Below are 16,315 nucleotides of genomic sequence, written 5' to 3'. Positions count from 1 at the left end.
ACGTGTAGCCACCCTGCCCACACTGCTCGGGCTCTAGGTTGTTCCGCCAGGAACAATCCGAGGCCGGTCCTGGGTTGCATGCACCTCCCAGGTCCAAGCCGCTCAGGTTCAGGCACTCGGGTAGTCCTCAGAGGCGCAGACTCAGTTGGGCCTGCGTTTTGTGCTCTTCCCAGGTCCGAGCAGCTCAGGTGATGAGGTGTTTGGCGAGTGCCAATGCTGCGACTTATCGCCTCCCCGCCACTCGGTTATCTGGGTGTAAAACCGGTGCACCTTCTCAGGCAGATGTTGACCGTCCAGACCCCCAAGAAGTTTAATTAGCAAAGAAGCCTGCTTACAGTTTTATAGATAATGTCTCTCTGGGGCTGCGATTGCCCCCTTCCGGCTCTGGCTGCCTGTCACCGGAGGGGGAAGGTCTGCAGCCGGCTATCTCTGTTCAGTCCTTTGTTCCGTGCGCGGGCCTGGCGGTCTTAGGTTAGGGCTGGCTTTTCGCGTGGTAGATATCCCACAGTCTGGTTTGCTAGCCCAAATTATTTTGCTCAGATAGTGCTCAGGGTATTCAGGCCAGATTCTTACTCTCAGCGATGCAGCCCGCGCCGCGCCTCCCTGCCCAGCCCCTGCTTGCTAATGGCGGATGCAGGGGTCTGCGCCGCTTCTCCGCTGGGGGAGTTACTGTAGGGCTCGCAATCTGCGAGTTTTAATTGTTTATTTATTTTTTCTCCCTGTTATGTTGCCCTCTGTGCTTCCAAAGCTCGGCACAGATTCGGCAGTGAGAAGATTTCCTGGTGTTTGGAAACTTCTCTCTTTTTAAGATTCCCTTCCCGGGACGGAACTCCGTCCCTCCCTCTTTTGTCTCTTTTTTTTTGTCTTTAATATTTTTTCCTACCTCCTTTCGAAGAGTTGGGTTGCTTTTCTGGGTGCCTGATGTCCTCTGCCGGCATTCAGAAGTTGTTTTGTGGAATTTACTCGACGTTTAAATGCTCTTTTGATGAATTTGTGGGGGAGAAAGTGTTCTCCCCGTCCTACTCCTCCGCCATCTTGGCTCCTCCCCCCATAATTTTCAAATTGGGTAAAATTTTGAAGGGTAAGAATGCAGATATGTGCATTTTACATAGCATAAAAATATTCATAATCCTTAACCCACTAATTATACTCTTAGAATTGTATACAAAGGAAACAGTGAAGGATATGCCAACAGTTTATATGCAAATATTTTTACCACGCAGTTTTTATTTAATTAATACCTAGAAATTAAACTCATATTTTTAAATAAATAGTTACATTCAAGTTCTAATTACATGTTGATGTCAGATACACTATATATTTTATATTATTTAGAGGTGAAAATTATGTAATTTTCAGTTACTCCTAGCAAATATTTTTCCAAAACTTCTACTCTTTAAAATAAATGTCTGCTTTCGATATTAGTAAAGGAAGCCAACAAAAGCCTGCCACCTCTTTTTTTTTTAATCTTCTAATTTAATCTTTCTTTCCGTTTACTTTAAGATTTATTCAGTATATATTTGCTGAATAAATAGTTTCCTGTTACATACTAGGTATTGGAGATACATAATAGTGGGCACTAAGTTTTTATCTTTATGAAGGTACCATTCTTGTGAAAGAGATAGACTTTTAGAAACCACACAATTAAATAATATAATTGCAAGCTATGTTGTACTCTAAAAAATAAAATTTCACAGTATTATGAGCCTTGGTACATCAGATGTTAAAAAATCTGCCTACAATGAGGAGACCTGGGTTCAATCCCTGGGTTGGGAAGATCCCCTTGAGAAGGTAGTGGCTACCCACTCCAGTATTCTTATTCCATGGATATAGGAGCCTGAACTTCTACAGTCCATGGGGCCACAGAGTCAGACACGACTGAGTGACTAACGCTTTCATGAGACCATACAAAAGAAGAAACCTAATTTAATTTAGAAATAGAGGAAAACAATAGAATGCAAAAGATGAGAGATCTCTTCAAGATAGAGATACCAAGGGAACATTTCATGTAAAAATGTGCACAATAAAGGACAGAAACACTATCGACCTAACAGAAGCAGAAATATTAAAAAGAAGTGGCAAGAATACACAGAAGAACTATACAAAAAAAAGCCTTAATGTCCCAGGCAACCATGATGGTGTGATCACTCACCTAGAGCCAGATATCCTGGAGTGCAAAATCAAGTGGGCCTTAGGAAGCATCACTATGAACGAAGCTAATGGAGGTGATGGAATTCCAGCTGAGCTATTTCAAATCTAAAAGATGATGCTGTGAAAGTGCTACACTCAATATGGCAGCCAATTTGGAAAACTCATCAGTAGCCACAACCCTGGAAAAGGTCAGTTTTCATTCCAATCCCAAAGAAGAGAAATGCCAAAGAATGTTCAAACTACTGCACATCTGCACGCATCTCACACACTAGCAAAGTAATGCTCAAAATTCTCCAAGTGAGTCTTCAACAGTACCTAAACTGATATCTTCCAGATGTTCAAGCTGGATTTAGAAAAGGCAAAGGAACCAGAGATCAAATTGCCAACATCCATTGGATCATAGAAAAAGCAAGAGAGTTCCAAAGAAACATCTGCTTCATCAACTATGCTAAAGCCTTTGAGTTTAGCCTTTGTGTGGATTACAACAAACTGGAAAATTCTTCAAGAGATGGGAATACCAAGCCATCTTACCTGCCTCCTGAGAAATCTGCATGCAAGTCAAGAAGCAACAGTTAGAACTGGACGTGGAACAACAGACTGGTTCCAAATCAGGAAGAGTACATCAAGGCTGTTATATGCAGAGTATACATCATAAGGCATGCTGGGCTGGATGAAGCGCAAGCTGAAATCAAGATTGCCAGGAAAAACATTAATAACCTCATTAATAACTGGGTCTTACTGAACTAAAACCAGGGTGTTTTCAGGATGGTATTCCTTTGGAACGTTTTAAGGGAGAATCTGTTTCCTTCTCTTTCCTAGCTTTTAGAGGCTGCCTATATTTTGATTCCAAAATCACTGCAGTTGGTGACTGCAGCCATGAATTAAAAGATGTTTGCTACTTGGAAGAAAAGCTATGACCAACCTAGACAGCATATTAAAAAGCAGAGACATTACTTTGCTAACAAGGGTCCATCTAGTCAAAGCTATGGTTTTTCCAGTAGTCATGTATGGATGTGAGAATTGGATGATAAAGAAAGCTGAGCGCTTAAGAATTGATGCTTTTGAACTGTGGTGTTGGAGAAGACTGTTGAGAATCCCTTGGACTGCAAGGAGATGCAACCAGTCCATCCTGAAGGAAATCAATCCTGAATATTCATTGAAAGGACTGATGCTGAAGCTGAAGCTCCAATCCTGTGGCCACCTGATATGAAGAACTGATTGATTGGAAAAGACCCTGATGCTGGGAAAAATTGAAGGCAGGAGAAGAGGACAACAGAGGATGAGATGGTTGGATGGCATCACCGATTCGATGGACATGAGTTTGAGCAAGCTCCGGGAGTTGGTGATGAGTAGGGAAGCCTGGAGTGCTGCAGTCCATAGGGTCACAAAGAGTCGAACACGACTGAGCAACTGAACTGACTGAATTTAAGGTTCAAAAAAAGCCTCAAGGAAGCAATATTAAACTTTGAAACGAAGGATGAATATGTGGCTGCGTTTTCTGAGGAATTCCTTGGCATATTTTGCAAACATATGTGAATGGAACACAAGAATGAAGGGAAAGAGAATCATTCCATGAATTTATATAGATAGGCAGGAACTAAAACATGTAGGGCTTGCAAGATTGTGGTTTTTAAACTAAGCAGAGGAGTGTTGCATTAGTGTTCTATTGCTGCCATAACAAATTACCACAGACTTACTGACCTGAAACAACACAAATTTATTATTTTACATTACTGTAGATAAGAAGTCTAACATGGACTTCTAACTGGACTAAAATCACGACGTCCTCAAGACTACATTCCTTTCTGGAGGCTCTTGAGGAGATCCATTTTCTTTGTCTTTTCCAGCTTCCCAAGGCTACTCATATTCTTTGGTTTATGGCCTTCTTCCTTCTCCCTCCATGTTTGAAACCAAGAACAGGGCATCTTTCAGACTGTTCTGGAGTCACATCTTCCTCTTGGCACAACCAGGAAAGACTTTCTGCTTTGGAGTTTGATTGAGTCCACCTGGGTAATTCAGGATGGTCTCTTCGAAGCCCTTACATTGAATGTAAGGTAATATTCACAGGCTATGGAGAGTAGGATGTGGATATCGTTGGAAGGGAGGGAGCATTGTTCTGCCTACTACAAGTATCATATAATTGTACAAAGTATTCTGAGTACAGTGAGGGAATAGAAGAGCAGGGAGGAAAACTGACGAAACCAATTGGAGGCTGTTGCTTTCTACGTAAGAAATGCTGTGGCTTAGAATGAGGGTGGTGGCAGTAGAGATTAAACAGGAAGGTAAATAAGAGACATATTTTGGAAGTAAAATTTGATAGGATATGATAACAGATTGGATGTGGCACATTAGGGTATGTGATGTTCTCAAAGATAATACCTGGCTGTTTAGGAGATACTGATCTGCATATAAAGAGGCCAAAGCTAGGGGAACTGAAGATCAAAAGAGAATAACTGGTAGAGTGGTTGGGCTCTGTATTTTCTTTTCTCTTTGGCATTCTGCTAATTTTTATGCAGTTTACCTCAGTTCAGTTCAGTTCAGTTCAGTCGTGTCCCACTCTTTGCGACCCCATGAAATGCAGTATGCCAGGCTTCCCTGTCCATCACAAACTCCCGGAGTTTACTCAAACTCATGTCCATTGAGTCGATGTTGCCATCCGACCATCTCATCCTTGTCATCCCCTTCTCCTGCCTTCAGTCTTTCCCAGCATCAGGGTCTTTTCCAGTGAGTCAGTTCTTTGCATCAGGTGGCCCAGAGTATTGGGGTTTCAGCATCAGTCCTTCCAATGAATATTCAGAACTGATTTCCTTTAGGATTGACTGGTTGGATCTCCTTGCAGTCCAAGGGGCTCTCAAGAGTCTTCTCCAACACCGTAGTTCAAAAGCATCAGTTCTTTGGTGCTCAGCCTTCTTTATAGTCAAACTCACATCCATACATGACTACTGGAAAAACCATAGCTTTGACTAGTTGGACCTTTGTTGACAGAGTAATGTCTCTGCTTTTTAATATGTTTTTCAGATTTGTCATGGCTTTTATTCCAAGGAACAAGTGTCTTCTAATTTCATGGCTGCAGTCACCATCTGCAGTGATTTTGGAGCTCCCCCCAAAAAAGTCTCCTACTGCTTCCATTGTTTCCCATCTATTTTCTAGGAATTGATGGGACCAGATGTCATGATAATAATTTTCAGAATGTTGAGTTTTAAGCCAACTTTTTCACTCTCTTTCACTTTCATCAAGAGGCTCTTTAGTTCTTCTTCGTTTTGTGCCATAAGGGTGGTGTCATCTGTGTATCTGAGGTTATTGATAATTCTTCCAGCAACCTTGATTCCAGCTTGTGCTTTATCAGGCTGGAATTTCACTTGATGTACTCTGCATATAAGTTAAATGAGCAGGGTGACAATGTACAGCTTTGATGTACTCCTTTCCCGATTTGGAACCAGTCTTTTGTTCCATGTCCAGTTCTAACTGTTGCTTCTTGACCTGCATACAGATTTCTCAGGAGGCAGGTCAGGTGGTCAGGTATTCCCATCTCTTGAAAATTTTTCCGTAGTTTGTTGTGGTCCACACAGTCAGAGGCTTTGGCGTAGTCAATAAACCAGAAGTAGATATTTTTCTGGAACTCTGTTGCTTTGCAATGATCCAACAGATGTTGGCAATTTGATCTCAGGTTCCTCTGCCTTTTCTAAATCCAGCTTGAACATCTGGAAGTTCACCGTTCATATATTGTTGGAGCCTGGCTTGGAGAATTTTGAGCATTACTTTCCTAGTGTGTGAGATGAGTGCAGTTGTTTGGTAATTTGAACATTCTTTAGCGTTGCCTTTCTTTGTAAATCGAGTGAAAATTGACCTTTTTCAGTTCTATGGTCCCTGCTGATTTTTCCAAATTTGCTGGTATACCGAGTGCAGCACTTTCACAGCATCGTCTTTAAGGATTTGATATAGCTCAACTGGAATTCCATCACCTGTGCTAGTGTTGTTCGTAGTTATGCTTCCTAAGGCCTACTTGACTTTGCATTCCAGGATGTCTGGTTCTAGGTGAGTGATCACACTATCATGATTATCTGGATCATGAAGGTCTTTTTTGTCGAGTTCTTCTGTGTATTCTTACCACCTCTTCTTAATATCTTCTGCTTCTGTTAGGTCCATACCGTTTCTGTCCTTTATTGTGACCATCTTTGCATGAAATGTTCCCTTGGTGGCTCTCATTTTCTTGAAGAGATCTTCCCATTCTATTGTTTTCCTCTATTTCTTTGCATTGATTGCTGCGGAAGGCTTTCTTATCTCTCCTTGCTATTCTTTGGAGCTCTGCATTTAAATGGGTGTATCTTTCCTTTTCCCCTTTGCATTTAGAGTCTCTTATTTTCTCAGCTGTTTGTAAAGCCTCCTCAGACAACCATTTTGCCTTTTTGCATTTTTTTTTTCTTTGGGGATGGTCTTGATCACTGCCTCCTGTACAATGTTATGAACCTCCGTCCATAGTTCTTAAGGTACTCTGTCTATCAGATCTAATCCCTTGAATCTATTTGTCACTTTTAGTGTATAATTATAAGGGATTTGTTTTAGGAGCAGTAACCCCACAAGAGGCTGATGCAGACTTGCCTGTGAGTGTCCAGGAGTCCCTTGTGGAGGCGTGGGTCAACGGTGGGTGCTGCAGGGTCTGGGGCACTGAGTGTGGCAGTGTGTGCATGGACCTTTTGAAGGAGGTTGTCATTATCTTCATTACCTCCACCATAGTTTGGTCTCAGGTCAGACAACAGGGAGGGAACATAGTCTGGCCCATCAACAGAAAATTGGATTAAAGATTTACTGAGTATGGCCCCGCCCATTAGAACAAGACCCAGTTTCCCCCACAGTCAGTCTCTTCCATCAGGAAACTTCCTTAAGCCTCTTATCCTTATCCCTCAGAGGACAGACAGATTGAAAACCACAATCACAGAAAACTAATCAAACGTCACATGGACTACAGCCTTGTCTAGCTCGATGAAATTATGAACCATGCCCTGTAGAGCCACACTCAAGATGGATGCATCATGGAGGAGAGTTCTAACAAAACGTGGTCCACTGAAGAAGGGAATGATAAACCACTTCAGTATTCTTGTTTTGAGAACCCCATGAACCATATGAAATGGCAAAAAGATATGACACTGAAAGATGAGCTCCCCAGGTCAGTAGGTGCCCAATATGGAAGGGCACCAATATGGATAAGAGTGGAGGAATAACTCCAGAAAGAATAAAGAGACAGAGACAAAGCAAAAACAACACCCAGTTGTGGATGTGACTGGTGACGGAAGTAAAGGAATCAGTGAACTAAAATAGACTGGAATGGGCGAATTTAACTCAAGTGACTATTTTATCTACTACTGTGGGCAAGAATCCCTTAGAAGCCCTCGCAGTCAACATAAGAGTCCGACATGCAGTTCTTGGGTGCAAGCTCAAAAACAACAGGATGGTCTCTGTTTGTTTCCAAGGCAAACCATTCAGTATCACAGTAGTCCAAGTCTATGCCCCAGCCAGTCATGCTGAAAGAAGCTGAAGTTGAAAAGTTCTATAAAGACCCAAAAGACTTTCTAGAACTAACACCCAAAAAAGATGTCCTTTTCATTATAGGGGACTGGAATGCAGAAGTAGGAAGTCAAGAGATACCTGGAGTGACAGGCAAATTTGGCCTTGGAGTACAAAATGAAGCAGGGCAAGGGTAACAGAGTTTTGTCAAGAGAACACGCTGGTCATAGCAAATACCCTCAATCCAACAATACAAGAGAAGACTCTACACATGGACATCACCAGGTGGTCAATACCAAAATCAGACTGATTATATTCTTTGGAGCCAAAGATGGAGCAGCTCTCTACAGTGAGCAAAAACAAGACCAGGAGCTGACTGTGGCTCAGATCATGAACTCCTTATTGCCAAATTCAGACTTAAATTGAAGAAAGTAGGGAAAATCACGGGACCGTTTATATATGACCTAGATCAAATCCCTTACAATTACACAATGGAAGCAGTTTACCTAATTTGCATTTAATATAGTAAAAGATCCAAGTATGTTACATACAGATTTTTAGTTCATTTTAAATTACTCGAATGTGAATAGTTTACTTCATATTGCTATATGAAAATCAAATAATTAATCTTAATGTAATTTTTAGTCCTGTACTAGCAAGAAGCTGTATGTTCGTTTCATGTTATTACTTTTAAGGTTGTTTGGAAAATAGCAACTTGAGTAATTGAAAAAGTAAGAAATATAGAAACACTTCATACATCACTGTAAAACAAGAAATTTTTTTTGGAGGAAGGAGTGTGACAAATGAGGTCACCATGTAGAGAGTATGTCATTTGCTGGACTTAACCCCATATTTTCCAAAATGCATTAGATGAAGTCATTAGGTTCAATGGAAATCAATGAAAGACAGTAAGAAAAGGAGGCATCTGGCACGCAACTGCTTGTTTCTGACCAGGTTAAGATCACTTAGGCTGGGAATGTTTCTCCTTTGTGTACTGACATGGCCTATTGCTATAGAAACTGTTGAGAACTACTGAAAAATTACAAGTCTCCTGTCAGTAATACAACTTGCACAGCTGCAATCATTTATACTTTGTGTGCTGCTCAAGCATGGCTTCTATTGAAATCACTTGGGTTAAATTCTCAAAGTACCACAGTGTGGAAAGAATCATTTTGGAAACGTGGATTTTAAGCTGAAGTTTATGCTATCTTCTGAGAGCATGTTCTGTAAAAGGTTAATGAATAACAGGAAATCAAGGTAGGTTTTCTGAATACTGACCTGTGGGTGGCACTAGTGAAAAAGAACCAGCTTGTTAATGCAGGAGAGTAGAGAAACACGGGTTCAGTCCCTGAATCAGGAAGATCCCCTGAGAAGGGAAATCAGCCCACTCCAGAATCCCATGGACAGAAGGGCCTTGCTGGCTTCAGTCCATGAGGTCACAAAGAGTCAGACGCAATTGAAGTGACTTAGCATGCATGCCTGACTTGTTTTCTATTTGCAGTTATTATTATAAAATTTTTCACTGGTGTTTATTTTCATTTCTACATGAATAACATCACAAATTATGCTTTACAAAACCTATGTATTTGAATAGAATTCTTATGAAATATCTAAATTACTGCATCTTTTTGAAATAATTCTGTTATCATTTACAGTGAAAATAAAATTAAGGTTGTTATCATTGTGTAAGTATTTTGATATGGTATGGACCTAACAGAAGCAGAAGATATTAAGAAGAGGTGGCAAGAGTACACAGAAGAACTATACAAAAAAAGTCTTAGTGGCCCAGATAACCACATTGGTGTGATCACTCACCTAGAGCCAGACATCCTGGAATACAAAGTCAAATGGGCCATAGAAGCATAACTACGAACAACACTAGTACAGGTGATGGAACTCCAGTTGAGGTATATCAAATCCTTAAAGACGATGCTGTGAAAGTGCTGCACTCAATATACCAGCAGATTTGGAAAACTCAGCAGTGACCACAGAACTGCAAAATGTCAATTTTCACTCCAGTCCCAAAGAAGGACAGTGCCAAAAAATGTTCAAATACTGCACAATTGCACTCATTTCATATACTGGCAAAGTAATGCTCAAAATTCTCCAAGCTAGGCTTCAACAGTACATGACCCAAGAACTTCTAGATGTTCAAGCTGGATTTAGAAAAGGCAGAGGAACCAGATATCAAATCCCCAGCATCTGTTGGATAATAGAAAAAGCAAGAGAATATCAGAGAGGCATCTACTTCTGCTTGATTGACTATGCTAAAGCCTTTGACTGTAGGATCACAACAAACTATAGACAATTCTTAAAGAGATGAGAATGCAAGACCGCCTTGCCTGCCTCCTGAGAAATCTGCATGCAGGTCAAGAAGCGACAGTTAGAACTGGACATGGAACAATGGACTGGTTCCAAATTGGGAAAGGAGTCTGTCAAGGCTCTATACTGTCACCCCGTTTATTTAACTTATATGCAGGGTACATCATGCCAGATGCCAGGCTGGATAAAGCACAAGGTGGAATCAAGATTGCCGGGAGGGATGCCAATCACCTCAGATATGCAGATGACACCACCCTTATGGCAGAAAGTGAAAAGGAACTAAAGAGCCTCTTGATGAAAGTGAAAGAGGAGAGTGAAAAACCTGACTTAAAATTCAACATTCAAAAAACTAAGATCATGGAATCCGGTCCCATTTCTTCGTGGAAATAGGTGGGAAAACAGTGGAAACAGTGAGAAACTTTCTTTTCTTGGGCTCCAATATCACTGCATGTGGTGATGGCAGCCATGAAATTAAAAGACTGCTCGCTCCTTGGAAGAAAAGCTTTGACCAACTTAGACAGCACATTAAAAAGCAGAGACATTACTTTGCCAACAAAGGTCCATCTAGTCAAGGCTATGGTTTTTCCAGTAGTCATGTGTGGTTGTGAGAGTTGGACTATAAAGAAAGCTGAGCGCCAAAGAATTGATGCTTTTGAACTGTGGTGTTGGAGAAGACTCTTGAGAGTCCCTTGGACTGCAAGGAAATCAAATCAGTCCATCCTAAGGAAATCAATCCTGAATATTCATCGGAAGGACTGATGTTGAAGCTGAAACTCCAATACTTTGACCACCTGATGCGAAGAAATGACTCATTTGAAAAGACCCTGATGCTGGGAAAGATCCAAGGCAGGAGGAGAAGGGGACAAAAAAGGATGAGATGGTTGGATGGCATCACAGACTCAATGGACATGAATCTGGGTAAACTCCGGAAGTTGGTGATGGACAGGGAGGCCTGGTGTGCTGCATTCCATGGTGTAGCAAAGAGTTGGACATGACTGAGTGACTGGACAACAATAATATTTTGACGCATCATCTGAAAATATTTTAATATTCAAATTTAATAAACTTTTAATTGTTTTATAATCAAGAAGTCAAGATTTACATTGAAGTTCTATGTATCAATCTACTGAGTTATTAATTTTAATTGTCTAGTGAGAGAGTCTATTGAACAGAAAAGCAAAAAGCTCTATAGATAGTAGAAAGAAATATTTTTATATGGTACTTTATGAACTCAAATCAAAGATTTTATGTTCTTAGATATTTTATATGCTAACAGAATGCTTGTATTTTAGCCTGAGTTGAAAAGTTTACTTTTTTGTCTAGCTCTTGATGTGAAACACATCATAAGATTCTGAAACACGTTTAGAGTAAAACCAAACCTGTAGACCAAATCTATAAATGAGCTAAATTTAGACTAAGTTCTATCCTTGACTGAATGTTTGTGGCAGTTGAACTCTGTAAGAAAATTTAGCCCAGGCTAGTAGCTATTCCGCTGTGATATTTTATTGTTAGAGTTCTGTTTTGTTTCTCTGTTTACATTCTCTGTTTTACTAGTATAGGAATGTCACTACTGCTATTTAATTCCGTCCTGATTTTTTTACTGTAACTGTTTTCTCTCCGTGAATGTATAGTCTATAGATTAAACATAAATTTAGTAAATTCAGTAGTTTCTGTAAGAGTGGAAATAACTGGCTTAACCACCTTCTCATTCTGTATTCCTAGGTAATTTCAACAGTTTTCAAAGTCTGAGTTACCACCTCTGGTTGAATGAGCCCCAAATACGTAGCTATAGTTTTCTTGACTTCCAGATATCAATGTCCCAGAGATTCTGCAGACTCAATTCATTCAAAATTTAATTCATTATCTTCCTGAACAACTTGCTTCTTTTTCACGTGCTTTTTTGGTTAGTGAGATACCCCCCCTTTTTTTTTTCTTCTTCAGCTTGATACTCCAGAAGCATCTTGATTCTTTATTGTCCTTCTTATTCCTGATATAGTTTTTCTACTTTGTCTTAATCGTCTGTCACAAGGATTTATTTAAGAATGTGAAATTATTATGTTTACCTCTTACCCTTTTCCTTCTCTACTGCTTTGCCAGAAATACTACTGAAATTTTCTGACTTCTTAAAAATACTTTATGCAGTTAAGTTTTAACCTTGAGAACAACTAAGAGCAACCTGTCTTTCATTTTGTTCATCCAGTGTCTTAATACTATTATCATATTCTACAAAGTAGTAATAAAGCCCTTGCCTAAGCAAGCAAGCAAAACTAAAATCTATTTCATAAATATGAGGAAAATTACAGTATATCATGGACTTGTAAGAGATGTATATTTTTAATTTCTTTGTCCAATAAAATTCTAAACAAATAACAGCAGCAAAACACCTAAGGTTAGTTTTATAGAACTTACAAATGTTAATTTCAAAGAGATCAAAATAATTTAGTTTGCCCTTCTTGTTTTATAAAGAATAACTGTTAGTTAGTTAAGTAGTACAAATAGCTACCATTTACTAAATATCTATTTTATGCATGAAGTGCAAGTAATCTACATATGTATCTTATTTTCTGCTTCAGCATAACTTTATTAAGTTAAATACTATTACTATTTCCATGATACTTTAAAAAAGTATTTATTTGACGGTGTGTGCATGCTCAGGTGTGTCCAACTCCCTGACCCCATGGACTATATAGCCCGCCAGGCTCCTCTGTCCATCGGATTCTCCAGACAAGAATACTGGAGTGGATTGCCAGTCCTCCTCCAGGGGATCTTCCTGATCCTGGGATTGAACCCATGTCCCCTGCATTGGCAGGCAGATTCTTTAACACCGAGCCACCTGTGAAGCTGTTGTTTGATGGCACTGGGTCTTAATTGCCTCCTGGGTCTCTTCAGTCTTTGTGTCATGCGGGATCTGTAGTTGTGGTGCTCAGGATCCTTTTTTTTTTTTTTGCAGCATGTGGGATCTATATAGTTCTCTGACCAAGTATTGTTCCCAGGTCTCCAAGATTGGGAGTGTGGAATCTTAGCCACTAGACCACCAGGAAATTCCTCCACTATACTAGATTAGATAAATTTTTCAACGTCATCATTTAGAATTTGGTAAAATTTTATTATAGTGGGCTTTGTATAATGAGATTTGATAAGGATTTAAGATTTTAAAAGATGTTTTTCTTTTTATCTATTTTAATTGGTAATACTATATATGTTTTCATACATATATATTTGTGATTCGATTTCCACATATTGAAATTTATGTTTATTCATAGAGAATCATCATGAATATTCCAAAATAATTGTTCTTAAAGGCACATATAGGTTAAATTCTCAAGGCTCACTATTCTATTATTAAAGCATTTATCCTTTTGAACTAATCATTTGACATGCTTTTTGCAACTAACTCTTAGAATTTTATGTATTACACATAATTTTAAAAAATACCTTTAGTTTAAAATTTTCAATTAGTTATTTCATTACTGGTTATTGCAATACCGAAAACGATATAAAAATGGCTTCATATTTTAAGGAAAATATTAAAGGAGTATAATTTATCTTGCATGATTGGTAGCTGACAATGAAAGGATAAAAGGGAGCTTAATATAAGTATTTATAAGCCGTTATAAGAAATTATAGTAGGAATTATTTCTCCATGTTTATAAAAGTATCACTTTTGACATGCAAGATGATTTATAAAAGAAACAGGGCTCTGTTGATGCTTACTGAATAAAATAACAGGTGTATATAGGTGATATGTTTTAACCAAGTTGTGTTGTTATGCACATCCGTTTAGCAGAGTTTTTTTTTTCTTACAGGTTTTCTTTTCTGTGAGTATATTTTATTAATAACGGTGGGTTTTCATTTGTGAAGCATTTTGTTTAAACTGATTTCTATCATTATAGAAACACCTGCTGCATTCCCGGACACTGTAAAGGAAAAAGAAGCACCAACCCCTGGTGAGGATATTCATCTAGAAAGTTCCATTCCTCATACCGATTCAGGAATTGGAGAGGAGCAAGTGGCTAACATCCTGAATGGGGCAGAATTAGAGACTAGCACAGGCCCTGATGCTATGAGTGAACTGTTATCCACTTTGTCAAATGAAGTGAAAAAGTCACAGGAAAGCCTGACCGAGAACCCCAGTGAAATATTGAAGTCTGCACCATCGATATCTAGCATAAGTCAAACCAAAGGCATCAATGTCAAGGAAATACTGAAAAGTCTCGTGGCCGCCCCAGTCGAAATTGCAGAATGTGGCCCTGAGCCTGTCCCATACCCAGACCCAGCATTGAAGAGAGAAGCGCAAGCTATTCTTCCTATGCAGTTTCATTCCTTTGACAGGTAGGTTCTGAACTTACTATTCACAGTGCTCCATGTATAGAAGGAAAATTAGTGTCTGTTTAATTTAAAAATATTAGGCAAAAAAAAAAAAATTAGGCAGATCTTGCAAACATGTTTATTACTGTAGATTCTTATCACAAAGACTATCAAAGTGATAGGCCAACCTGATTGATCTCATAGTCAGACATTTTAATTATATGTTTCAAAAAAGGGGCTTCAGTATGAAATGGGGGATGACACATTGAATTGGAAATAGGGTAACACAGATTCTGATTATGACCTATCATCAAGTGACTACTGTACATTGGAGAAGTGATTTTATATGTATGTGTGTGTTTATATTATGTTCATACATATATATATATATGTATACATATATGTTTATAGCTATATACATATATGTGAGGTAATCGACAAGTAATTGTTTTTTGTTTTAAAGAGAAAAAAGTAAGTAAATCAGATATTTCTTAAACTGTAATGTCAAAATAAATATACAGTCAGAATGCAGTTTCTATTCCATATTGTTTTCTCTAAAATAGATAAACTGCTTTGTCCAAGTTAGAGCCAGTACTTTTTGAGTTTAGGGGTTGAGGTGTGGCAAAAAAGGCATTTTCAGTTAGGGTGCATTATCTTTTTTATACATAAATAGGATTTTAAAATTGCTTATAAACATTTTAACCAGTGTCCTACAGATACTTTTTGAAAATCTATTGTGAAAATATAAATGACATTAGTCATCATGTCAGATATAAAGAGAGAATCAGTTTTGTTTTCTGTGCACCTACAGTAGTTAAAGGAGATAAAATCTTTGCAAATATGTGTCATATAAGGTAAAATGTGTTAAGTATCAGACATTTTTTAACAACTAAAAAAGCAGGGATATAAGAAATTATTTCTTTTTTTAGTAGTTTAGAGGTTTATTCATATAGTTCCTTGGATATTCGCTATGCCATTTCATATTTAGTTTGCATTCCTAAGAGATATGTGTATGTGTGCTAATGAATTTATATAAGCATAACCACATAAGTATTTTTAATTGTATATATTTATAAATCTATCTATAAATAACTTATAATAGTTTAATTTGGGATCTTAAGTTTTATGTTCCTTTTAAAGTTCTGTATCTAAATTTTGTTAACATATAAGCAGTAGAAAAAGAGAAATATTGTGATTTGTATAAGAGAATCCAGTGAAATAAAGATTAGGTAAAATCTTTCCTAATTTGGATTATTGTTAGGACAATTTTTTTCATTAAAACTTAACAAAGCTGTCATCTGAGTGCCAATATTCTTAGCCACTCAAAATTTATTACACTTTTGAGGATATTGCTTTACAAAAAATAGAACTTTCCATTTGTTCTTAGTAGCATTTGTGCAAAATGCAGTGGGAGTGCAGTCATTATTCAAAATTGCATAAGTAGAAATGAAATCGTGGAGCACAAAGCGTATTCCAATTCTTTTTAGGAGAAGGGTCTCCAGTGTAGTTAATATATGCAGTAGCTCAAGTACTATCAAATGTAAATGATGAGGTGATACTGATGAAAGGAGGGGATTGAGGTCTCAGGGGGCGCTGATGACGGATTGAACAGAAGCGGCCTTGCACTGCACGTAACTCAAGTCTGTCGTCTTCACCGCTCAAAGCCATAATGGGAGGTGGCAGTTTGAAATGAGTTGCCACGGCAAAGAGTATTATTTTTGAAATGCTTTCACACAAATCACTAGGCCCTGCATACAACTTAGTTTCATGCTTTAATGTCATCAGGAGGCACAAATTGGTGTGTCTAATTGTTTGCCACCTGCCAGCAAAATGAGCTGCCAGCCAGCCAGACGGGTTTGATTGTCTGTCAGCCATTCAATAGATTGAGAGTGACAACATCAAAAATTTAACTTCAAACTCTGGAGCTTTGAGCAGCTTTTCAGAGACATCATCCCCACAAGTGCTTCTGGACAACTGCATTTTTCAATTATATTTGTGATATATTGCTACCATTTGCCTTAAAGTGTTATCT

At 38.5% G+C, this 16,315-nt stretch overlaps 1 protein-coding gene across 8 annotated transcripts in view; it reads left to right on the top strand.

Moving 5' to 3' along the window:
* Window positions 1–16,315, top strand: part of NBEA (neurobeachin) — a 672,061-nt gene that overhangs the window by 250,047 nt on the left and 405,699 nt on the right. For all 8 annotated transcript variants that reach the window (XR_015138069.1, XM_086329378.1, XM_086329374.1 and 5 more), the window contains one exon: window positions 13,869–14,307. Coding sequence is in view for 7 of the 8 variants with exons in the window: in XM_086329378.1 (XP_086185504.1) it covers window positions 13,869–14,307 (439 nt within the window). In the remaining variant the exon portion in view is untranslated. The remainder of the gene's footprint in view (window positions 1–13,868; window positions 14,308–16,315) is intronic.

This window comes from Bos grunniens, chromosome 12 (assembly GCF_055505025.1).
Source record: "Bos grunniens cultivar Pamir isolate PY7600 chromosome 12, Bosgru_T2T1.0, whole genome shotgun sequence".
Lineage (NCBI taxonomy): Eukaryota > Metazoa > Chordata > Mammalia > Artiodactyla > Bovidae > Bos > Bos grunniens.
Note: the sequence above shows the minus strand (reverse complement) of the source record. Positions and strands in the feature narration are given on the sequence as shown.